We start from the raw sequence: 26,240 nt of genomic DNA, 5'->3' as shown, positions 1-26,240 counted from the left end.
CGTCCACGCTGTCGCGGCATGCTACCAGTGTTAAAGACTGCGATGGAGCTCCGTATGCCACGGCAAACTGGCTGACACTGACGGCGGCGGTGCACAAATGCTGCGCAGCTAGCGCCATTCGACGGCCAACACCGCGGTTCCTGGTGTGTCCGCTGTGCCGTGCGTGTGATCATTGCTTGTACAGCCCTCTCGCAGTGTCCGGAGCAAGTATGGTGGGTCTGACACACCGGTGTCAATGTGTTCTTTTTTCCATTTCCAGGAGTGTATCTTCGTCTCTATGAAACACCTCCAGTTTAAATATTATTTGCTTTCCTTAAGCAAATTCAATAATTTACCTTCCGTTCCCCTGATCATGATATTATAGTAGAATCTGAAATAAAATTCCTTCTGAAGAACCAGGATGAAAACGTTGCCTAGTCGGAGTAGCTAACATCTGGTTTGAGCATAGGTTTACAAAATTAATTGCCAGAGAAAGAAGTCACAGAGAGACAGATACATAAACAGCCACCGACGCTAAAAATTCTTTGTAATCAGGACGTTGAAAATCAACTTGCGCTTTTAAGACATAGTCGATTGGATATCCAGTAAATTAAAATCGTATCAATGGTCTAAAAGAATTTGTCATGTGGTACTTTAGTGTCTTTACACACTCTTCCCTGCTCAAACAATTGAAAAAAGACCTTGTTAAGTTATTCCGAGCAGGCGTAGCTCGATACATCCGGGAACACAGGAACTGAGACTAATTGGGAACATAATAAAAATGTTATTACAAGGCGAAAATATGTATAGGATTGTTCTTCACGTTTTTTTTACTGCCTAAAATCGGACCACATTATTCCTGGCCCCTACACCTAAATAAATTGTATTCGTATTGATTTAAAATAAACATCTTTCCATCCAATACACGTTTCATCCTCCTAGATTACATAATAAGAATGCCTCCGACCTAAACACCTGGCCACTTTGTTAATGTACCCTATATTATGAGTTTAGAGGCCCCTTTCCCACGGGTTCAAAAGACATAACATCTGATTTGGAGCCCTTATACTCTTCTTCACATTTATAATTCACTGGAGCGAACAAACACACACACACACACACACACACACACACACACACACACACATGGAGCTAGTTATATGCAAATGTTTCAAAAACGTGTGGCTGAAACAAAGAAGGCAGTCAACTCGAGCCACATATGTGTATAATGTCCCATCGCTTCAAATTGAGCCGGCCGGAGTGGCAGTGCGGTTCTAGGCGCTACAGTCTGGAGCCGAGCGACCGCTGCAATCGCAGGTTCGAATCCTGCCTCGGGCATGGATGTGTGTGATGTCCTTAGGTTAGTTAGGTTTAATTAGTTCGAAGTTCTAGGCGACTGATGGCCTCAGAAGTTAAGTCGCATAGTGCTCAGAGCCATTTGAACCATTTTTTCGCTTCAAATTGAAATGATGGAAGACGGAGAATTCTATTGAAATGTTGAGAGACTCTATCCTCTCAATAAACCGGGACAGGACGAGCCCCTGTGTAGTGTAATTTTAATTTGTAGGAATGGTTAAATTGCATAACTCTATTAAGCTGGTAATATGGATTATTCGGAGTGGCCATACTATGTGAAAAAACTTAAACAGAGGGCACTGGCAGTCGTGTGGCAATACAGACCTCCACCCAACGCCCACACTTCAAACACCCTACCACCACCCCACCCCTGCTTATCCATAATCAGCATGTATAAAATGTCGATGCGTTGATCACGAGGCAAGTTCACTTTGTGGAATGAAACATCTTAGACGTCACGACGTACTAGCAATCTGTTGTGCAATGTATGGCAAAATCACAAAATTTTTGACTGTATATTCACAAAGAACCACATTACAAGTTGACTATAACGAGCCAAAAACAATGAAATTATTTGCGATTTGTAATAATCATAACGCTGTCTCGTCTAGGCAATATCTTGATAAAAGTTAATACAATGGCATCGATCCGTGCTGTTCTTGAGCGATGAATTCAGATAATGGAAGTGCCGTGTGGCTAGGGCCTCCCGGCGGGTAGACCGTTCGCCTGGTGCAAGCCTTTCGAGTTGACGCCACTGCGGCGACTTGAGTGCCAATGAGGAAGAAATGATGATAAGGACAACACAACACCCAGTCCCTGAGCGGAGAAAATCTCCGACCAAGCCGGGAACCGAACCCGGGCCGTGAGGTATGACATTCCGTCGCGCTGACCACTCAGCTACCAGGGGCGGACAATTCAGATAATACCGAGACTATAATCAACATGCGAGCCTGTTTATACTCTGTGATGGCAAGAAAATAAGCTACAGGCATTAAAAACGTTTTTTTGTTGGGGTAAAATCCAAATAGCACTCTCATTGGCTGCCAAGAACTGTGCTGTTACAGCCATCAGGTATCATCTATGGCCCACAAATAGTATACTTCCAGTGATCAATAATTCATTGTTGTTCTCCCAACGGTGACCGCCTCGTATGCAAGCATCCATCTGCAATCGTATATCTTTTAAGGCTATCGCGCTGTTGGATATTTTTTCATACACTTGGTAGAACTTAGAGTTTCACCTCCGCGCAACTGGGCACAATATTTGGCGAGATAGTGATATCGAGCACCGACCCGTTGTTGCATTTTATTCTAACTTCTCAGTCGTTGGTACGAAGGGATTACAAACCACTGTACTGGCAGAAACACTAACATCATTGAGGAAGATGGGACCACATATTATAAGGGGCAGTCAAACGCTAACCGAACACCCCCACACGGAACCATGGAATAGTTCCATTCAAAAATAATCACCACATGCGTTAAGGCGTTTATCCCACTGGGAGACGAGACGATCAATGCCTGTTTCGCAGAACGCAGTCGGCCGCTGACGGATCCACAACCCCATCCACTCTTTCACTTTGTTCGTCCGACAGAAACCGACGTCCAATTATGTCTTTCTTCATGTCGCCAAAGATGCGAAAATCCAGGCTGTACGGAGGATGCTGCAGTGTTTCCCAACCAAATCGTTGAAACAGCGTGGGGACAGGCGTTATCGTACAATAGCATGATACCGTCCGAGAGCATTTCTGAGGGTTTTGACTTGCTTTGCAGTTTCTGCAAAGTGTCTTCATAGCGCTGCGCATTGATTGTGGTTCCACGCTCGAGGAGCAGAGAGCCTCTGCAGTCGAAGAAAAACGTCATGATGCCCTTACCATAACTTGTGTGAACTGCTTTGGATTTCCGTGGTGGGGGAGATATGGAATGTTTATATTGTTGGCTTTGCCGTTTGCCGTTGGGCTGTCGGAATGCTGTCAGACGGAATAATCCTGTTGTACTATAACGACCACCCCCACGCTGCCGATCCGACGAAGGCTATATTTCAGCGATTTGGTTGGGAAACACTGCAACATCCTCTGTATAGCTCGGACATTTCACAACCTTTCATCTCACTTTCATTGTCAATGTGGTATTTCAATTTTGCTTTAATTTATCGAATTTTTTATTGATAAATTATTTCTTTCTTTGTTAACTGATTTTTATATCTCTGCATATGATTTCTGGTCATTGCGACTAAAAAATTATATCGCTGATGCGTTTCCATGTCCCAGAGCTTGCTTTAGGAGTTATTCTATCATTTGTCATTCCTCTTACGGTTGGGGTGAGATAGACGGCGGTACGAATTCTTGATTCTCCTATGATTGCTTTTATTGTGCGAAGAAACGATTGGATTGTCGACTCAGTATTTTTTTAAGTTTTTGACTCAGGTCTTGAGCTTTGTGTATATCTATATTTACTCAAAACACAACGCTACAATTATAAATAAAAAGAGATATAAAGGTATTTATAAAATAAACTCTTCTCGATTTACAATTTATTATTATTTCTACTTCACTGCCGTAATCCATTGTCGAACTGATCTCTATTTGCTAACGTGTCGAGACAATAATCTGACGAAGATCGCTGCTGCTGCGAGAGAGGTATTGTATAGTTATCCTTGCATGACAGCAGAATTAAATCAAACGAACCTGCTGAGTTATATTTCGAGGTGAACTTACGACAATACTGTTGAATTTTGGTCGTCCTGCAAGATTGGAACAAGATTTCTTTCTAAATATTGCTTTTAATTAATATTCTGTATATACTGAATTTCAGAAATTGTTTCAATGGCAACCGAATTTCCTTCTGCACTCGTATACATACAAGTCGACAGGTACAATTTCTAAAATGCAGTACTGACATTAGACAGGACTCAACTCAAGTGGCAGACTTTACAAGAATGGCGTTGTACATTACGGTGTGGTTTACTGTTAAAATTCTTAGAGCGTACGTTCGTAAAAGTGTCGACCAAGGCTTTGATTTCCCGTATCCCCCGCTAAGCCACCACGAAAGTAAAATTAGAGATATCAGAGCTCTTACATTGGCTTAGCTACAGTCGTTTCTTGTGATTGGAGCACGAAAGTGAAAAGTGACAGTCGTACATACCCTCCGTCACATACCGTAAAGTGGCTTTCGGAGTATAGACGTATATGTTGTTATAGCAGTATTGCTGTAAGGTGTATATCATCTGGTAAGGGATTTTAATATTAAACGTTCCTTTCAAGCGACATATGCTCCACGACGATACGATATCGCCACGCGGGATTAGCCGAGCGGTCTAGGGCGTTGCAGTCGTGGACTGTGCGGCTGGTCCCGGTGGAGGTTCGAGCCCTCCCTCGGGCATGGGTGTGTGTGTTTGTCCTTAGGATAATTTAAGTTAAGTAGTGTGTAAGTTTAGGGACTGATGACCTTATCAGTTAAGTCCAATAAGATTTCACACACATTTGAACATTTTTTGATATGATATTGCTGTGCCTGTGTTAGTCTGAATTACGATGCAAAGTTCCTTCGGACATGCATGCATGTCCGAACGGAGAGACACTGTAGCGACTACAGACATTGTGAAATACGTGAAATGTATTCCCAGTTGCGAGCACGGACAACCATCAGATGTATAATGAAATGAAGACAATGAAAATTTGTGCCGGACCGGGACTCGAACCCAGATTTCCCGCTTATTGCAAGCAGTGTGGTTCGAGTCTCGGTCCGGCACAAATTTTCATTGTCGTCGTTCCATTATACGATTGATGATTGTCCATATTCGCAACAGCGAATAAATTTATAGTATTAAACTATAAGAAGCTGAACAAAAACTCTTTTATAACGCAATAGCTGTTTTCCTCCTCGTCTCGTTTCTTTCGTTGTTACTTACTCCGCTCATCTTGCTTTTCTTCCTTCTCTTCATCTGACCGTGTTATCGCTCAGCCCTTGCTCTTATGTCGACTTATTTACTCAATTTACGTTCCTGCCAAGACTTACAGAAAAGTCCAAATTCAGTCACAGGTAAACTTTGTTACTTTTTTAGTTTTTAATATCTTAATAAATTTTACCTGAAAAATAATGAGTATTATAATACTGTTAATACTGCAACAGTTATCACTATTAGCCTCGTTGTTTTTAAGATGATTATTAATAGTACGTAGTTTAATATCTCATTGTCAGTAGTTTGGAAATCCATGTAATTTATATTCTGTATACTGAGAGCCTAGTAACAGAAATGATGCGGGAGGATGCTTCTTTTATAGTATCAGTCATCAGATTTCGCAGAGAAAGAGATCGCGTTGGTGACTTGAAAAATTTTCTTTCTATAGAAGGAGAAGAAATGTCAGAATCGATCTAACTGTAGCTCTTTCAGAAGAAGTACATGGAACACCAAAGGCTGTGACAAAAAGCGGGCCTTGAAAGGCGACGCCGGCGGCTGGTGGCGTCCTCGTGCCACCGATCAAAGTCTCTGCCACAGTCAGCACGCGGACAGTTATAAACCACAAGCCAGCTCAACCGTGCCTTCCAAACATCAAAGCCTGCCTCCGCGTTACGCATTTCTTCTCATCTCGTTCCTAGAACTTCTGCTTATATGGCCAGTCGTGGCTTAGTATTGAGACAGTGTGTAGAAAATGGGCTAGAAATTTACCAGCCATAGCGATTACAAATAGCTCACAACATATTTTTATCACAGCTAAATGTACTCGTACATGTGTCGTGTTCAATACTTCTTTGCAGGCAGATGCAACATCAGGATGAATTTTATTTACATTTATTTACAAAGCAAAACTTTGTCAGACAGGTGTAAAGAACAAATTCGAAAGGGAAGAAAGTAATCCTCTCTTATTGATGCAAATTGTACAGCGAGAAGCTGGTACTCGAGTACGATTCCGAACTTCCGAACCGACGCCCTGTCCCCAGAGCAAATAAATGCATTTGGAATTTCTTCTCAGTTCGTTGCTAGAACTTCTGCTTCTATCGCCAGTCTTTCCTTATTGATTAGACAGAGTGTAGGAAATAAGTTAAATGTTTGCCAGCCATATCGATTACAAACAGCCCACAACTTAGAAGTGGCGACCAAAAGGTTTCCGTTTCAGGGCGTTGCTGCAGCGCAATCGCAACTTAGAGCGTCTCCGATTCCGGTGTGTAAGCACCGACATGTAGTCAAAGGATTAATGTGGCATTTGTGTTTTTCTGACGCGCGAGCGGTAAATGAAGAAACGTGAACTATGGCGACGTTATTACCAAATGCGTCCAAATAGGACAAACGTGCTGTTATTCTTTTCTTGGCTGCTTAATGAAGAATGCGTATGGGGCAGAACGTCTGTCCAAAGCCACAGTTGTGGACGTGCTTCATGATAACACACGTCCCCATATATCTCAGAAGTTACACCAGCTCAAGGGGGAGACACTCGAGCGCCCACCCTACAGCCCTAATCTCTCCCCATGCGATTATCACCCCTTCGTTCCCTTAAAAAAGGCGTTGAGGGGTTGATGATTCCTGTCGGGCGATGATGTGCAGCAGGGAGTTACGAACTTCTTCACGCAGCAGGACACGGTGTTTCAACAAACGTGTATCTTCAATTTGATGCGTCGGTGGGATGATTGCCTCAGTGCTGAGGGTGATTCCATCTGATTGGCATACTGGTTCTGGACTGCTCTGCCTTCAAACGTAAACTTTTTGATCGCCCCTTACCTTTTCATCACAGCTAAATTTATTCGTATTTACGTCGGTTAGAATAGTTTCTCGCAGGCATAAGCAACATAAAAACAAAGGTTTTCGTAACTATACCGTGATCATATTTATTTACAAACCAAATATTTTATTCCATTCTTTTTCCGACAGGTATAAATAACAGACTCACAAAGAAATAATGTAATCTCCGCACACTGAAGCAAATTATCCAGATATAAGCTGGTACGACTCCGAGCTTAGAAACAGAAGCCCCTTTTCTCGATGTACATAAGCGCGGTGGTCAGGCGACGCTCCTAATTTGATACCTGAGGTTTGAAAATATAAAGCAGTGACGTACGTGCCCTTCGCTAAACACGTCAAACATACCTGTTCTTTTCAAAATTATCTCATACCTAAAATAGAGTGACAGCGAGAACGTGTAGTATTTGACTTTATCAAAATTCGGTGCCTCTATACAATATTTTACACAGGAAACAAGATTTTTGTCGTAGCCCGGAAAAAAAATTTAGACGCTTCCGGGGACCACGCGTGGAAACCAAAGACGAGGCATGGTTGAAAATGCAGTAACGAGCGAACGAGTAACGTGAGCTCACATCAGTACCGTTGAAGCTACACACGGGTCAACAGGGATCCAAATCAAAGCCAGTGCCAGAAAAGTGAGGTAACATTTGTAGTCGTGTAGTATTTGACTTTATCAAAATTCGGTGCCTCTATACAATATTTTACACAGGAAACAAGATTTTTGTCGTAGCCCGGAAAAAAAATTTAGGCGCTTCCGGGGACGAGGCATGGTTGAAAATGCAGTAGCGAGCGAACGAGTAACGTGAGCTCACATCAGTACCGTTGAAGCTACACACGGGTCAACAGGGATCCAAATCAAAGCCAGTGCCAGGAAAGTGAGGTAACATTTGTAGTCGTGAATTTGCGTAGCGTATGCCGACCCACCGACCGGGTATGGTATTTATTTCCTGTAGCGGACCGCCCACCATCCTTTTGTGACGCGTTTGCTGCGACCCTTGGAGCCGCAGCAGCCGAAAGCAGAACTATCTGCCTCACAGACAATATTTCCGGCATTCTCCGAATCTGTCTCCATAGCGCTGGAATGGTGAAATATTAGAATAAGCATAGTATGATCGAATGTTAGGAGCAGAATACAAACATGTGAAATAAAATTTGCTAGTAGCTGTAAGCAATACGGAGTGACAACACGAGAAAATATTGGATCAGAGCCAGCTCCTGAAGTACAATAAGTAAATAACGAGGATTAAGTAACTTTCAAAAATGATCATAAAACAAAAGAAATGTTATTGAAATTACACAACCGAGGATTAAATAACATGAAAAATAAACATAAAAAGAAAGAAATGTTAATGAAATTACACAACTTGGTTAAAAACTAAGTACATATGTAAACAAAAAATAACAGAGATGTGCCAAGACTTGTGCAGAAGCAGTGACAAGACTATGAAATATTAGTTCTGCATAGCTATTAGTTACATACGAGAGAAATGGTTTGATTCACAATGCTTCACATATCACTGACCTCAATGTACAAACGAAATACTTTGCACGAAATTGGTACATCACCATGAGAATTCTGTGTAACTGACGTATCCAGGTCAAATTAAAACTTCAGGCTTTATCTACATCTACATTTATACTCTTCAAATCACTGCGAGTGTGTGGCAGACGGCAATTTCCATTCGTTGTCCCTACGAGAGCGATAGATAGGGGGCGCTGGATGACCTTGCCGTCATTACTGGCACTTGTAGAAGACAGATATTGTAAATTCTGTTTGGCCATGGGTTTTACATTTGAAAATACGCCAAGCTAGCAGCCTATTTTTCACCATACAATGTTTAAAATATTTTCTGAATACGTACTATTGTTAATTTCCAATTGACTAACTGTATGTAGGACGTTTTTCGCAAATACAGCAGTGCTTAATGTTCGAGACAGAACTTCGTCTAAGTTCACTAAGACTGAAGGTAAACTGTGTTTTCTGGGTACCAGCGCGACTATTCCAACCGAATTCTACCGCCTCTCGAAAGACCTTTCTGTCACCAACAATAGCACATACACTGTGTGCAAGAGTTAACAAGAACAGTGACTGATAATTAGTCCACACAATAAATGATTCGTTAGTCCCTATTAGAGAAATCCTTACGTCTTTAGTTTGGTGCATACTTGACATTTCAGTTGGCAATTGCATTGCTGATACTCGATATTGGCTCCTGTAGGTCCAATCGAATCTAACGAATTATGAATATTGGATGCCACGTTCGAACACATTTATTGAAACTGACTGACCCTCAGATAAAATACATATATCATACTGTACATTGTGGCTACATTTAGATTCCATTTATTCGTAGCTAGTGTGTTCCCGGAACTGTTGGAAGACTTTGCCGCCTCAGGTGTCCACCAAATGAACTTTGGCACTATACATGGAATCTCTATGGACATTTATCACATTCTTTTATACTACGTGGTCACGAATTTAAGCTATTGAACGACATCAGTTTCTACGTCAGCATGAACTCGTACAAAAAGTTGGTTCTTCCACAGCTCGACATCCATGATCGTGAGGAAGAATCATAAGAAGTTAGGAAGAAAGATACTAGCTGTGTCGTGTTGAGTGGAGTGAGCTCTAAATTCAAGCAAAGTCTGAAACAACAGACAAAATGTGTCTTTCCCACTCACATCCCAGTCTCCGTTATACAACAGATAATTTGGTTAGATACATACTAAACAAACTGACATTCAGAAAATCGTGTACGTCTGTAAAAACATCACACATACAGTGAACATTCCTACAATATCCCTACCACCCCTCATAAAGAAGGGTCATGCAATGAGGAGGTACCTGTTTCAACATTTAAAGGATGGGCAAGGAACACAAGTTATGGACCAGCTACCACTGACTGTAATATCATGTTTTATCGAATATGACGGCATCGGCTTGGTTGATGGAACATTAATTCAGGACCTGTTGTTGATTTGCCCTTTTCCAGAGGTCGTAGTTTACAACTCACACCCGTATTTGAACTACATTGTAAGTCCCACGATTATAAAATAATTTTCTAGAGATGATTCAATTAAGTTTGACTTAGTTTGAAAAAAAGACAGCGGCTTAACTATTACTGAACTTTGGTAGTTATCCTGCCTTTTCTCGCGTGTATAATGGTAACTATATAGACGGGAAATGCGTAGTTACGTATTGATAGTAGGACGTTAATGGAAGTGATTTGCCAGATCCGCATTACTATCGGTAGATGATGCAATGATGGGCAAGGAACGCAATTTATGAATCATTTTCACAGATTTTAATATCATGTTTTATATGACCTGAGGGCATCGGCATAGATGTTGGAACGTTAAACGTTAAATTCAGTATCAAGGTTTCTGATCCAGCACAAGTTTGTATTCGATATATTTACAATGGACTATTAAAGGAATGGAAGAGAAAGACTAAATCTAGCTTTTCCACATAACTTTGACAAAAAAAGTGTCATGTAGTTAACCGTTCTCATTGCACATCATTAACAGTCTTTTGTTGTCGATTCGTAAGATGCAGCAGATAATTTCGGAACGTAACTGAACATAATGGAGTACCCTTTTGTAATTAGAGATTGTGCTGCTACCTTTTGTAATTAGAGATTGTGCTGCTACCTTTCTTCCTCTATCGGAAGACGCAAATTGCTCCCACCATCAGGTTTTGAACGGGGTAATTATAGTTCCTGCATTTCATTTCCGTTATTTAATGACCTCACCTGTGGAAATGGGTAAATAATATACAGAAGCCCGTTTCAATTTAAACAATGATAGTACGAAAGTTCCATTGATCTCCACAGTTTCTGTTAAATTTTTAATAGTTAGACAAAGTAGAACGAGTATATTGCAAGGCAAACATACAATTTGTTCGCCCTTCGTAAGAACTATACTTTGTGAATCGCTCTTTGTTCAGCTGTGTTTAAGCATATTTACCAATCGACACAGAACTGAACCATCCAGTTGTGTCAACTACTCTCCTTTACATTCTTATTCCTGAGCTACAATATTTGTAATCGAAGACTTTTACTCTGTCATATCTTGTGTCTAATAAGAAGGAGGTAGTGTATTTGCCATATATTTCTGTAACTTGTAAAATGAATGTAGCGACAACACATGTCTGTAATCTTAACCCGTTTGGAAAACCTTTAGTTACATCATGAACTTCGTCAATACTTTCTAATTAAAGTAACCCTACGTGACCAATTTCATAAAGGTTACCGACAATAAGTGTGAATGTAATTGGAATAATTAAAGAAAACGAATAGAGAATCATGCAGAGGTACACACAAGTCAAATGAAATAGGATAAATTTTGCCAGATAGATCTGCAGTTAATATTTTATTTAAAAATCATATGCAGTATCAGATTTTCGGTTTAGAAATACGAGCAAGAAAACTATGGTGGTTGAGATTTTGTTTCTTTACGCTTAGATTGTGTGCAGTAATACCGTAATTTTAGTGGAGGAAAAATGAGGAAAAAGAAGTTCAGAATTTATCTGGTGACTAATTTCCTCCATGCAACCAATGAAAAAGTTTGATAGACCGTAGGGGTGCAAAAGTACGTCATTTTGTTCCCTTTAATCACGTTTCTACCTTAGTGGCGTGGGAGTAGATTTCCGAAATCATTTAATAGTTTGGATCACTGAGGTTAACCGCATATTTTAGTATTGGTTTCTGAAACGATAACGTGGACTGGGAGAGCCTGCGTGAGTAAAACTCACACATAAGATCAGAAACAAAGTATTTTTTTTATATAACACTCGAACAATATACATCATGTTTTCCTTCTATATCCCATTTTTGTTAACCTATCTTCATTTTCATAGTTCAGTTCGTGTTCAAAAATTTTTGAGAAAACTAGCATGTAGAACGACACAAAAGTACATCCAATTCGAAGTATATCCAATTCGATTACTCTGTTGAAAAATCATTCCCTCGTGATAAAGCTACTCACAAGTGTTAACTCTCCTTTAAGGTTTGACGAGCGTTTGTCTCCCGTCTCATGTTATTGTAACGAAATATGAACTGCTTCTACGAATCGCGAGAAATTTTACTTTTACAGACTAATGATTATGTGCTTATGGACAACCCTAATATTTTATGTCTAAATACAGACCTCCATTTATAAAATCTCACTGATGATTTGATTAATATGTATGTTTTGATGGAAGCATTTAAGATTTGTCTATTTCTTATCACGCATCCGCAGAACACTTGCACTCTCAGCCTGTCAAATCAATGAAATTCCATATTATTGGCCCTACGATCGGCATCTCTCAGGTAACGCAAAGGGGCTGGGCATATCTTTCGGTTCGCTACATTGCGTGAAATTTGGCTATGGGATAAGAATTTTACTGTAGAATTACTAATCATCTGGCTTGTGACCAGTACTTATATAACAACGGCGCAGCAAATTTCACACTGGAAATTTCCGTGAAATGATTTTCAGGTCAATGTCCCAAAGCTGCAATACCCTGTCGAGTAAGGGACGTAAGCTTCATGTAATTTAGGGTGAAAAAGCGGTGCACTATGTGTACTATAAATCTCTCCCATCATCAAAACGGTGTTCTGCATCAATGATTGATATATGAATGAACTGAAAACTTTTAGAGAAGTATGGTGTTATATTTCGTGCAGGGGTTACTTACATTATCAAGAATACGGTGATAAAAAACGGCAAGTGGCAACCTAAGGAATTCCTATAATTAATTGTATTTTTCAGTTTTTATGGAGTTGATTAAAACGATTTTAAGCGGGGTGTTGAGTTAATGACTCATTAAACTATTGCTGGTTCAAAATCTCGAATTAAGTTACTGTTTTAGTAGTAAACTTTCAGCTGACAATTACCACCCTTGAAAAGATCATTTCCAACTAATGTGAACAATACAATGCGAATAACTATTGTTAACGCAATCGCTGAAGTGTCGAGAAACTGGTGTTTCTTGAAAAGACTGTGAAAATACTCATATATATGCATTGAGACTGGCTGCAATTTTAGACCGTGAGTGTGGGGGTCGTTATACTGCCGGTAGCAGTGCTCAGCGCCCACACCGCAACTACGGAGTTGTACCAAACGCTCATGTACAACAACGGCGCTCTCTCTCACAGTTAAACAGCTGCCGATGTTCAACATTAATGAATCCTTGAAAACGTGACACTCCACAGCGACGTAAGTCTCTCCACGCTTCGAAGCCGTCATAAGTCCTACCAAATTGCACGATGATCGCCAAAGCCAAAGTGGTGGTTCGCATTACTGTAATAATCGTGTGTAATCTGAAGAATTGCCAACATTTGTCGACAAGCTTATTGATACGCCAGATTCTCGTGCAAAATTAAGATATTATGTAGTATCCCAGAAGAATAAACTCATTAAATAGTGCCGAGATTGATTTCCTTCATTAACTCGAAGTATCCGACGTACAGTGACTACAGGAATATGTTGTTAACGACACATTCTTGGTTCTGCGATGTAAAAGTTATGGAAGCAGGAAGTAAAATGCAGAAGAAAGTTCAAATCTCCAAATCATGAAAAAAAAGGACTCACAGGTAACAACCATTTTTTTCAATGACACAGGAAAGACGATAATCAGTATGAGAGGATATTGACATTTTAACTGATTTTGACTATAATTCGACGCTCTAAGCTGGACTGGATCTAATTTTTAATTTCCTTAGATTCTATTCACTCTGTTCTTCTAATGTTCGCGTATTGTGAACACAAAGAAACGTAGTCGACTAATTAAGCACTTCACTGTCAAAGGAAATTAAGCGTTCAAAGACTACGCAGTTGAGTTTCAATATCAAGTACCGGGGAATGTAAGCTCTCCTTCCACGTGCAATCTGCGTGCGAACTGTTTGACGTGCCGAGAAGGAACTCCATAAGAAAGAGGATCGAGATTCTATGTCGTGACACTTGGCGGCAAAAGAGGTCTATGTGCAAGTACGAATTTTTAAGTAGGTGCAAAGCAAATTCGGTGGAAATACAAGTTTAACTTTGAAATTCTTTACAGATATAGCTAGACTTAAGCACTTCGGTGAGCCCCTGGAACTTTCTGTACAGCAGAGGATTGGCCACAACTTGTCTACAAGGCACGTAGTAGGTAAGAAGAAAAAGAAAAGAGAAGAAAAAACAGAAATATACTAACCCAAGTGTCGTCATCGTGACGATGGTGTACCAGAACGCAGCGGGAATCGAAGTGAAATTGGTGTCGTCGACGTTCTTCTCCGCGTAGAACATGACGGTGGCGAAGATGATGATGGCCATGGCGAGCGAGAAGACGAGGAAGCCTAACTCGGAGGCGCAGGACTTGAGCGTGTAGCCGAGGATGCGCAGTCCCTGAGAGTGCCGGGAGAACTTGAATATACGGAAGACGCGGAAGACGCGCAGCGTCACGAAGGCGCCCGACACGTCGTCGTTGTCAGTAATGCCCAGTCCGATGTAGTAGGGCAGGATAGCCACCACGTCGATGATGCTCATCACAGAGCGAACGAATTTGCAGCGGTCCGGGGCGGCGAACAAGCGCAGCAGGTACTCGGCCGTGAAGATCATGACGCACGCCGTGTCCAAGCAGAAGAAGACGATTTTGTAGCGCTCTCCGCAGGGCAGCGTGCCCGCGCGCCCAGGCCGGAGACCGCAAGGTACCGTCTCCACGACGTTGGCCATCACCGACACGGCGATGAAGAAGCCGGTGACGTAGTAGAAGACGAGCGCCGCCGTCGACGTGTGCGGGTTCTCGAAGGCGCGCCACATCTTCTGCCGGATGTTGGTGAGCTGCTGCAGGTTCTGGTCGCCGTTCTCCGACAGCTTGTCGTCCATAAGCCGCTCGGCATTCTCGCGCTTGCGGTCCCGGTAGTCCTCGTAGCAGCAGTCGCCGATGACGTCGGGAAGGATGCCGAAGAAGGCCAGCTCTTCGTCGTAGCTTGTGAGGCACTCGTGCTTGGGGTAGTGAAGCTTTCCCGTGCGGTAGTAGTTGAGGATGTGCCGGAAAATGTCTGGGTCTCGGTCGAAGAAGTATTCCTTGGTCTCTTCGTCGTAGAAGAACTCGCGCTCATTGGAGCCGAGCAGCGTGTCGGGATACTTCTCGAGCGTGTTGCGCCAAGTCTCGAAGCGACGGCCGCTCACGTTGATGAGCAGCTTCTCGTCGTCGGCCTTGCGGCGGTCCTTGGGCACGGGCGGCGGCGGCAGCGGGTGGGTGGCGATCGGCACCCAGCCGATGGCCGCGGCGCGCGCGAACGGCAGCCACGCGGCCACCGAGGCCATGCTGTGCGGCGCTATGTCTACAGCCCGCGCGCGGCCCGCATGCTGGCGTCGCCCCAGCCAGGCCCTGCACTACCCGCTGCCGAGACTCGCGCTCCGGCTTTGCCGCCACGCCGGCGCGCGGTCGATGCGACGCAGCTGCGCACGCGCCGCCCACCGCGACGGCGCCGCCAGATCTTTAGCCCGCGCCGCCTTTCACTTCGTGCCCGACCTACGGATCGTTCGCACGCCAAATGCGATATCCTCATTTTTCCGATCCAGTTTCGTATCCTTCTCGAGCTCTCCGACGCTGCTTCCCGGCACCTTTAACCCCCTTCTCCTTATTTTCCTTCTATTTTGAATTTACCACCGAGAACTCCTGGGAGAAAAGTCTCGCCCCGCCATAGAACTACTGGCATCGCGTTTGTTAATGGGTGGACGCATTTCGTTCGCGTAACAACTGCTAATTATTTATAATAGCATTCGTGAAAAGTACTTTAAGAACAGTGCCGAGCGATCGAAAACAAAGAAAAAAGTGAAAACTCAATCAATCGAAAAGCATTGTTGGACGAAGGAGTGACAGACGACTAAACAGTACCTAAAAAAAATATGCACAGCAGTTTTTCCGATATTCGAGTCATAGCTTTTGACAGACTATATAAAATATGTATTTACGTGTATTTAGTACCCACAATTATACCAGACTCCGAGCGATGTGTCGAAAATTGTTGTGGTGCATGGGATCCTTACCAGATAGTATTGGCGGAGGATATCGAAAAGTTGAGAGACTGGCAGGTCTTCCTATAGTAACGTAAAATGAGACACAGCGCGCCACGGATATAATAACCGAGATGGGCTGATGATCATTAAAACAAAGGCATTCGTCGTTAATAGACTACTGGCCATTAAAATTGCTACACCTACAAGAATTGCAGATGATAAACGGGTATTCATTGGACAAATATATTATACTAGAACTGACATGTGATTACATTTTCACGCTATTTGGGTGCATAGATCCTCAGTAACCAGTACCCAGAACAACCACCTCTGGCCGTAATAACAGCCTTGATACGCCTGGGCATTGAGTCAAACAGAGCTTGGATGGGGTGTACGGGTACAGCTGCCCATGCAGCTTCAACACGATACCACAGTTCATCAAGAGTAGTGACTGGCATATTGTGACGAGCCAGTTGCTCGGCCACCATTGACCAGACGTTTTCAATTGGTGAGAGATCTGGAGAATGTGCTGGCCAGGGCAGCAGTCGAACATTTTCTGCATCCAGAAAGGCCCGTACAGGGCCTGCAACATGAGGTCGTGCATTATCCTGCTGAAATGTAGGGTTTCGCAGGGATCGAATGCAGGATAGAGCCACGTGCCGTAACACATCTGAAATGTAACGTCCACTGTTCAAAGTGCCGTCAGTGTGAACAAGAGGTGATCGAGACGAGTAACCAATGGCACCCCATACCATCACGCCGGGTGATACGCCAGTATGGCGATGACGAATACACGCTTCCAACGTGCGTTCACCGTGATGTCGCCAAACACGGATGCGACCATCATGATGCTGTGAACAGAACCTGGATTCATCCGAAAAAACTACGTTGAGTACACCATCGCAGGCGCTCCTGTCTGTGATGCAGCGTCAAAGGCTAACCGCAGCCATGGTCTCCGAGCTGATAGTCCATGCTGCTGTAAACGTTGTCGAACTGTTCGTGCAGATGGTTGTTGTCTTGCAAACGTCCCCATCTGTTGACTCAGGGATCGAGACGTGGCTGCACGATCCATTACAGCCTTGCGGATAAGATGCCCGTCATCTCGACTGCTAGTGATACGAGGCCGTTGGGATCCAGCACGGCGTTCCGTATTACCCTCCTAAACCCACCGATTCCATATTCTGCTAACAGTCATTGGACCTCGACCAACGCAAGCAGCAATGTCGTGATATGATAAACCGCAATCGCGATAGGCTACAATCCGACCTTTATCAAAGTCGGAAACGTGATGGTACGCATTTCTCCTCCTTACACGAGGCATCACATAAAATCATCAGCTTCCTCCTCCGAAGGCCAAAGTATTGTGATCTACCTACATAGGTAAAAGAAAGAGAAATCACAGCTCGGAACGAAATGATTCAGGCGTTGATTTTCCCACGTGCTATTTTAAAGTGGTGCGATAGAGATACAATCTGAAATGTCTATAAACCGACTACTAAATGACTGTGAACTGCAAAGCAATCATGTACATCTAGAAGTGCCAGTAATTTTGCACACCACTATCGGAAGAAATGAACAGTCGGTATGCGAGAACGCGGAATGGGCACTCATAAAGATGAAATGAAACTCTCTGCCCCTGACTTCAGTGTGAAGAGCTCGGGTAATAATGTCTTCCTGGAAGAGAAGAGATTTCTTGCTCACACCCTCACCCTCTATAATTAGCAACGCTTTACAATGTTGCACTCAAGAGAAGCATTGTGCAGAAAAGTGGACCATTGCACACATGGGCCGTGGCTGCAAATACATACAAATACTCATGCAAGGGGAACTGCAGAAGTAAGGTCATAAATTAGACGGTAGTAAATTCCAAAACAGCTCCTGTGCTCAGTGTAGATTCAATATATCTCACACCAAGACAACCAAAAAGATTGTGGCTATACGTAAATTATCACCATCGAAAGAAAAGAGAAAGCGGAATAGTATCGACGGAATGACAGGAAAGCAGAATAACAACATGCGGAGTATTAAACTTTTGCCACCTCAGTCGATGACAACTGAGTGAGGCACGTTGAGGTCTGCTTGAGAGAACCTTTCATTGTAGAGCGGGATGATTACTGATAAATGGCTCAAATACACATGTATATGAGCGGAAACTATTAGCAGAAGGGAGACCCTTGTCTTGTGTCTACTTGAGACACATTTTAAAAAAACTTACTGACAGATTAATGCCTGCGCTGGAGGTATGACCTGAATGGAGGCGGTACTACAGATGTAGTAAGAGTCTATAAGAATGACACCCACAAACCCACCCATGTCTCAGTCATAATACTTATTCAAAAAGTGCTGTGAAAATACATATTCAGTGTAATAGTATAATATTCGAAACTTCAGATGGCTCTGAGCACTATGGGACTTAACTGCTGAGGTCATCAGTCCACTAGAACTACTGAAACCTAACAAACCTAATGACATCACACACATCCATGCCCGAGGCGGGATTCGAACTTGCGACCGTAGCGGTCGCGCGGTTCCAGACTGTAGCGCCTAGAACCGCTCGGCCACCCCGGCCGGCTTCGAAACATCCTGGCACATTAAATCTGTACGCCGGACCAAGGCTCGAACTCGGGATCTTTGCCTTTCATGGACCACTGCTATATAAAGCTTTTTTTCCGTCAATGTTCTCGCCATTTGGTCTGGGCTGACGTCACATGACACCCCTGCAAGTTCATCGTGGAATACTTCACTCAGTATTTTTATTACATATGGCAGCCAGCCCTCTGACCTGATATCTACATCTACATCTACATCTACATCTACATGGATACTCTGAAAATCACATTTAAGTGCCTGGCAGAGGGTTCATCGAACCACCTTCACAGTTCTCTATTATTCCAATCTCGGATAGCGCGCGGAAAGAATGAACACCTATATCTTTCCGTACGAGCTCTGATTTCCATTATTTTATCAAATGGCTCTGAGCACTATGGGACTTAACATCTATGGTCATCAGTCCCCTAGAACTTAGAACTACTTAAACCTAACTAACCTAAGGACATCACACAACACCCAGCCATCACGAGGCAGAGAAAATCCCTGACCCCGCCGGGAATCGAACCAGGGAACCCGGGTGTGGGAAGCGAGGACGCTACCGCACGACCACGAGATGCGGGCATTATTTTATCGTGTTGATCGTTCCGCCCTATGTAGGTCGGTGTCAACAAAATATTTTCACATTCGGAGGAGAAAGTTGGTGATTGGAATTTCGTGAGAAGATTCCGTCGCAACGAAAAACGCCTTTCTTTTAATGATTTCCAGCCCAAATCCTGTATCATTTCTGTGACACTCTCTCCCATATTTCGCGATAATACAAAACATGCTGTCTTTCTTTGAACTTTTTCGATGTACTCCGTTAGTCCTACCTGGTAAGGATCCCACACCGTGCAGCAGTATTCTAAAAGAGGACGGACAAGCGTAGTGTAGGCAGTCTCCTTAGTAGGTCTATTACATTTTCTAAGTGTCCTGCCAATAAAACGCAGCCTTCGGTTAGCCTTCCCCACAACATTTTCTGTATGTTATTTCCAATTTAAGTTGTTCGTAATTGTAATACCTAGGTATTTAGTTGAATTTACGACTTTTAGATTAGACTAATTTATCGTGTAACCGAAGTTTAACGAGTTCCTTTTAGTACTCATGTGGATGACCTCACACTTTTCGTTATTTAGGGTCAACTGCCACTTTTCGCACCATTCAGATATTTTTTCTAAATCGTTTTGCAGTTTGTTTTGATTTTCTGATGACTTTATTAGTCGATAAACGCTGCGCTCCCGTGCTGGCGATGAACTGAACTGAAACTTCCTGACAGATCAAAACTGTGTGCCGAACCGAGACTCGAACTCGGGACCTTTGTATCTCTCGGGCAGGTTCTCTACAAACTGACAAACTGAGGAGCCAGCACGACTCACGACCCCTCCTCACAGCTGCATGTCCGCCAGTACCTCATCTTCTACCTGCCCAACTTCACAGAAGCTGTATCTCCGAAATATACTTTCTTCGAGGCAGACTTTTCATATATCCGTCCACCCATCCAGATTTAGATTTTCCATTATTTCCTCAAATCGCTTCAGAAAAACGCCGGGTCGGTTCCTTTGAAAAGGTCACAGACGATTTTCTTTCACATCCTTTCGTAGTCCGAGCTTGCGTTCTGTCTCTAATGACAGCGTTATCGGAGGGACGCTATAGTCTAATCATCCTTCCTTGCATTTATCAAGTAACGACCACACAATATGCTCTCCTATTCTTGTAGAAGTTGTTGTGTGAGAATTCATCGATGACTTTCACTCAAGTGACAACTTTATCATCTTTGTCCATATCTCAGATAGAGCCGTCCGGGAAAGGTACGCACCGCTATGAATGCTCCACAGAGCAAATTATACTGTCTACAACTAACTAGTAGTTTCGGAATAGCGACCATGTCACAAAATTGATCAACCATGTAACTGATACACGTATTCTAAAATCTTGAGGTCGACTTCAAATGCAGCGCGTCCAGTCGATGGAATGACGGGTGTAGTTCAGTAATTGATATATTCCGTGAGATTCTGCGATGATTCAAAAGTTAACCGTCTGTTGAGAACATCGTGTTCTCTCCGGCTCAAGGCTCTGAGCACTATGAGACTTAACATCTAAAGTCATAAGTCGCCTAGAACTTACAACTACTTAAACCTAACTAACCTAAGGACATCACACACATCCATGCCCGAGGCAGGATCCGAACCTGCGACCGTGGCGGTCGCGCGGCTCCAGACTGAAGCGCCTAGAACCGCTCGGCCACACCGGCCGGCCTTCGGCTCAAGGACTAAGGCAACAAGAATGAGAGCAAGAAGAGGATACGTCACAATATACATAAATGACCTTGTGGATGACATCGGAAGTTCACTGAGGCTTTTTGCAGATGATGCTGTGGTGTATCGAGAGGTTGTACCAATGGAAAATTGTACTGAAATGCAGGAGGATCTGCAGCGAATTGACGCATGGTGCAGGGAATGGCAATTGAATCTCAATGTAGACAAGTGTAATGTGCTGCGAATACATAGAAAGAAAGATCCCTTATCATTTAGCTACAAAATAGCAGGTCAGCAACTGGAAGCAGTTAATTCCATAAATTATCTGGGAGTACGCATTAGGAGTGATTTAAAATGGAATGGTCATATAAAGTTGATCGTCGGTAAAGCAGATACCAGACTGAGATTCATTGGAAGAATCCTAAGGAAATGCAATCCGAAAACAAAGGAAGTAGGTTACAGTACGCTTGAATACTGCTCAGCAATGTGGGATCCGTACCAGATAGGGTCGATAGAAGAGATAGAGAAGATCCAACGGAGAGCAGCGAGCTTCGTTACAGGATCATTTAGTAACCGCGAAAGCGTTACGGAGATGAAAGATAAACTCCAGTGGAAGACTCTGCGGGAGAGACGCTCAGTAGCTCGGTACGGGCTTTTGTTAAAGTTTCGAGAACATACCTTCACCGAAGAGTCAAGCAGTATATTGCTCCCTTCTGCGTATATCTCGCGAAGAGACCATGAGGATAAAATCAGAGATATTAGAGCCCACACAGAAGCATACCGACAATCCTTCTTTCCACGAACGATACGAGACTGGAATAGAAGGGAGAACCGATAGAGGTACTCAGGGTACCCTCCGCCACACACCGTCAGGTGGCTTGCGGAGTATGGATGTAGATGTAGATGTAGAAGGGCTTCTGTACTCGATTAAATGTTCCACCACCACTATAAGTTTGTGGGTTATATGTAGGAGGAATCTGCAACCATACCTGCTATACCGAAGCAAGTGTCTCTCCAGACAACATCTGGAGGAACCATCTCGAGCATGGCGACCATTTCACTTCGATCATTGCCATTGAAAATCTGGATCTAGCATTCTGGCTCCATATACAAATAATGGAGAGGATTAAAGTTCCTTCTAATCTGTGTTGTCTAAAGCCATTAAGATTTCGTCAGGTAAAGATCGATATAGTGTAACATGTTATGTAGCTTCATAATGATGGCAAAAGAAATTTCCTAGCTGTTTCTGGCAATACACAGCTGAGTAGAGGTCTTCCAGGCGCGTGAAAGGAGGCAACGCTGTTTCCCTTCTTTGGACAGGAACGACTCATGCATTGGCCAATATTTGCTATAAATTCCCCTCACTACGCTGGATAGTATTTAGAGTCCACTACCATATGACCTGAATCCAGCAATACAGAAATCTCGTTAATGACTTCCAGTGGGGGTCAGCAGATATCGATCAACACTCTACAGCGTCCATTAATACTATTGCTCTAACGAAGGCAACCATATGTTCAAATGTGTGTGACTTCCTAATGGACCAAACTGCTGAGGGCATCGGTCCCTAGACTTACACACTATTTGAACTTATTTAAACTAACTTATGCTAAGAACAGCACACACACCCATGCCCGAGGGAGAACTCGAACCTCTGGCGGGAGGGGCCGCGCAATCCGTGATATGGCGCCTCAAACCACGACGCCACTCCCTGCGGCGAAGATAACACTTTACATGTAATTTTTCGATCTCGAAAATGTCTGTTACTCCATTTGAAAGCACAGTATCGTCGATCAGTAGCACTAAAAGTGTTTCTATGGGAATCTACGTGTCTTCATACTGCCCTCGTTGTCTTGATGGTTTCTAAGATATAGTATTGCTGATATGCTGTCAAAGTGAATCTGAAAAGAGAATGATTCTCCTCAGGAGCCTGTTTTAAGTGTGACTCCACTAATGACCGCAAGCATCTGTCTATCGCGAGACTGAATGCCACCTTACGTGACGCTGTAAGGACAGTGTGTAAATGGAGTAGATTGTTATGACCTGTAGTCTGGGAACGAGGATCTGGGAAATGGTGCAGTTGGTCGGCTTTTCACGTGTTGCTGTCGGGAGCATCTAGGGAAAGTAGCTGAAGGACGGTGATAACACGAGCGGGGGACAAAGTGTTGGACATCCACGCCTCATCACAGAGGCTTGGCCGCTCTGTTAAACAGGGTAGATGACGATCTGTCACAGATCTGCATAGAGAGTAGAATGCTGGCCCATACACGGGTGTTCCGGAGTACAAAGTTCAACGCACATTGTTGAACTAGAGGCTCCACGGCGGGAGACCAACTTTTCCGTCAGTTACGATTGCATGGGACATGGGATCATCGAGATTGCTTAGTCGATCAATGGAAACGTGTCGCATGGTCAGATGAATCTAATTTATTACTACACCAGGACGATGGCTGTGCCTCGATGCGCCGTCATCCAGGTGAACGTCTGCTCGAAACATACACCGTGCCGCGGACGCGGGCCGGTAGCGCTCATGAAGAACATTCACCTGGGCTTCCATAGTACCTGTGGTAGTAATGTTAGGCACCATCACCCCAGAAGACTACTTGAACGTTAATGCGGACCACCTGCATCGCCCCATTCTTGAGATCTTCCCCAACTACGATGGTATCTATCATCAGGATAACTTTCTGTGTCACAAGGTTAGAACCGTGCTAGAGTGGTTCGAGGAGCATGATACTGAACTTACACTGATGTCCTGGCCACCAAAAGCGCACGATCAGAACGCGACGGAACACATGTGAGACACTACTGGTGACGGTCTCCACGCCCACATACCATCGGCCCGTAATTTATGGGAATTGTGTGACGCATGCGTAGACATCTGGACCAAACAACTCCGAGTACGTACCAAGTACTTGTCGAGTCCATGCCACGCAAAATAATTGCTATACTGCATTCCAAAGATGATGGGCAACGGGCTATAAGCAGATGATCATAATATTATGGCTCATCACTGTATGTTTACTACAGCAATCTGTAGTATTACAGCCGGATTCAAGACTATTGTCTGCTGTTCGTTGTTTGTGTATGAACTGACCATATTCCATCCCTTCTCAAGCTTCAGTATGACTACGTATCAGTTACAAATTAGGTGACTGGTTGAATGGAAAGAATGAATAAATTTTAAAACTTCGTTCTAAAACTGCGGGACCCTATTCTAAAATTTTAAAAGTCAATGAAGTTTTTTGGTCTCGCATTCTATTAGAGGTTGAGTACACAACAGAAGATATAAGGCCTCAAATCAGTGGATACTGAAATGGCTCCGTTAGAACCGTTTCATAAAAATGGTTCAAATGGCTCTGAGCAGTATGGGACTTAACATTTGAGGTCATCAGTCCCCTAGACTTAGAACTACTTAAACCTACCTAACCTAAGGACATCACACACATCCATTCCCGAGGCAGGATTCGAACCTGCGACCGTAGCAGTCGCGCGGTTCTGGACTGAAGCGCCTAGAACCGCTCGGCCACCACGGCCGGAAACCATTTCATAAAATAGAGTTCTCACTGTAGACATTGTCTGCAGTTGAGGCCACAACTCTTATCTTCTTGAAAGGAACGTGCCTTTCTAAGAGAGAGGAGCATTCCTGCCTATCTAAAATGATACTATTTTAGTGGTTGTACCCCTCCTGTATGTGGCAGTAATGATACAGGATTGAGTGGTTGAATATTGTTTTGAAATTTTCACGGGCAACTATACATGTAGTACAGTATAATAGTTCTGCCAAATTGAGATGGTCATGAGGTAAAACAGAAAGGTTCGTGGAAGGAAGGAAGAGTGGGTTCAACATCCCGTCGACATCGAGGTCATTAGAGACAGAGCGCAAGGTCGGATTGTGTCAAGGATAGGGAAGGAAAGCGGCCGAGCGCCTGGAGCGATTTAGGAAAATCACGGACAACCTAAATCTGGGTGGCCGCGGGTTTCAACCGTCGTCTTCCCGAATGAGAATCCAATGTGCCACCTCGCTCGGTAAGAGGGTCTTCTGCGTACATTGGTAACGCTAAGGAGAGTTTTTGTGTTTAGGCTGTCATGTTGGCCGTAGAATGTTACGGGCCCCACACACGGGCAGTATGGCTGCCTGGCTGGTGAGCAGCGATGTGTGACATATCTCGATTTATTAAGCGTAGTTTTACAGTTTTGTTTCGTTTCGCTTTGTCCACGCGACTTTAGGTTACGATTTATAGTTAGTCGTTGACCGCAGACTTCTCTAAGAAGTGAAGAGGCCATTTATATTACAGACAATATAAAATACACCCTCTGATTTTGCAGGGATTAGCGTTTTGTCGCTTGTACTATAGAAATAGAATCGATGTTCATAGTAGTAATCGCGATGCAGTGAGCACCATCTGATAATTTTGACTTGAAATGATTACAAGCATTATTATAGTTTTTAAATTCTAAACAGAATGACATACTTACTTTTGTAATATTAAGAGGGCATTTTAATTTAAATGTTCAGGGCGGATCTGTTACACAGCCTTGTCATTTCATATACGTAATATATATTCCCCTCATGCGATTTACACTGCAGAGCCAAAAAAACTGGTACACCTGCCTAATATCTTGTAGGGCCCCGCGCGCAAGCAGAAGTGTCGCAACACGACGTGGCATGGACTCGACTACTGTCTGAAGTAGTGCTGGAGGGAACTGACACCATAAATCCGTAAGAGTACGAGGGGGTGGAGATCTCTTCTGAACATTACGTTGCAAGGCATCCCAGATATGCTCAATAATGTTCATGTCTGAGGAGTTTGGTAGCCTGCGGAAGTGTTTAAACGCATAAGAGTGTTCCTGGAACCACTCTGTAGCATTGTCCTGCAGGAATTTCGCAAGTCCGTCGGAATGCACAATGGACATAAATGGATGCAGGTGATCAGACGCGATGCTTACGTAAGTGTCACCCGTCACAGTCGTATCTGGACGTATCAGGGGTCCCATATCACTCCAACTGCACACGCCCAACACCAGCTTGAACAGTCCCCTACTGACACACAGTGTACATAGATTCATGAGGCTGTCTCCATACCCGCCCGCTAGATTCAATTCTAAACGAGACTCGTCCTATTAGGCAACATGTTTCCGGACATCAACAGTATATTGTCAGTGTTGTCGGGCCCAGGCGAGGCGTAAAGCTTTGTGTCGTGCAGTCATCAAGGTACACAAGTGGGCCTTCGGCTCCGAAAGCTCATATCGATGATGTTTCGTTGAATGGTTCGCATGCTGCCACTTGTTGATGGCCCAGCATTGAAATCTGCAGCAATTTGCGGAAGGGTCGCACTT

At 43.5% G+C, this 26,240-nt stretch overlaps 1 protein-coding gene across 1 annotated transcript in view; it reads right to left on the bottom strand.

The window, feature by feature from the left end:
• Positions 1-15,378, bottom strand: part of LOC126249395 (potassium voltage-gated channel protein Shal) — an 839,759-nt gene extending 824,381 nt beyond the window's left edge. Inside the window, exon 1 of the mRNA XM_049951047.1 lies at positions 14,249-15,378. Within this exon, the coding sequence (XP_049807004.1) occupies positions 14,249-15,363 (1,115 nt within the window). The 5' untranslated portion in view covers positions 15,364-15,378. The remainder of the gene's footprint in view (positions 1-14,248) is intronic.
• Positions 15,379-26,240: the final 10,862 nt, after the last annotated feature.

This window comes from Schistocerca nitens, chromosome 3 (genome assembly GCF_023898315.1).
Source record: "Schistocerca nitens isolate TAMUIC-IGC-003100 chromosome 3, iqSchNite1.1, whole genome shotgun sequence".
Taxonomy (NCBI): domain Eukaryota; kingdom Metazoa; phylum Arthropoda; class Insecta; order Orthoptera; family Acrididae; genus Schistocerca; species Schistocerca nitens.
The sequence above is the reverse complement of the archived record's forward strand: the minus strand, read 5'-3'. Positions and strand labels throughout refer to the sequence as shown.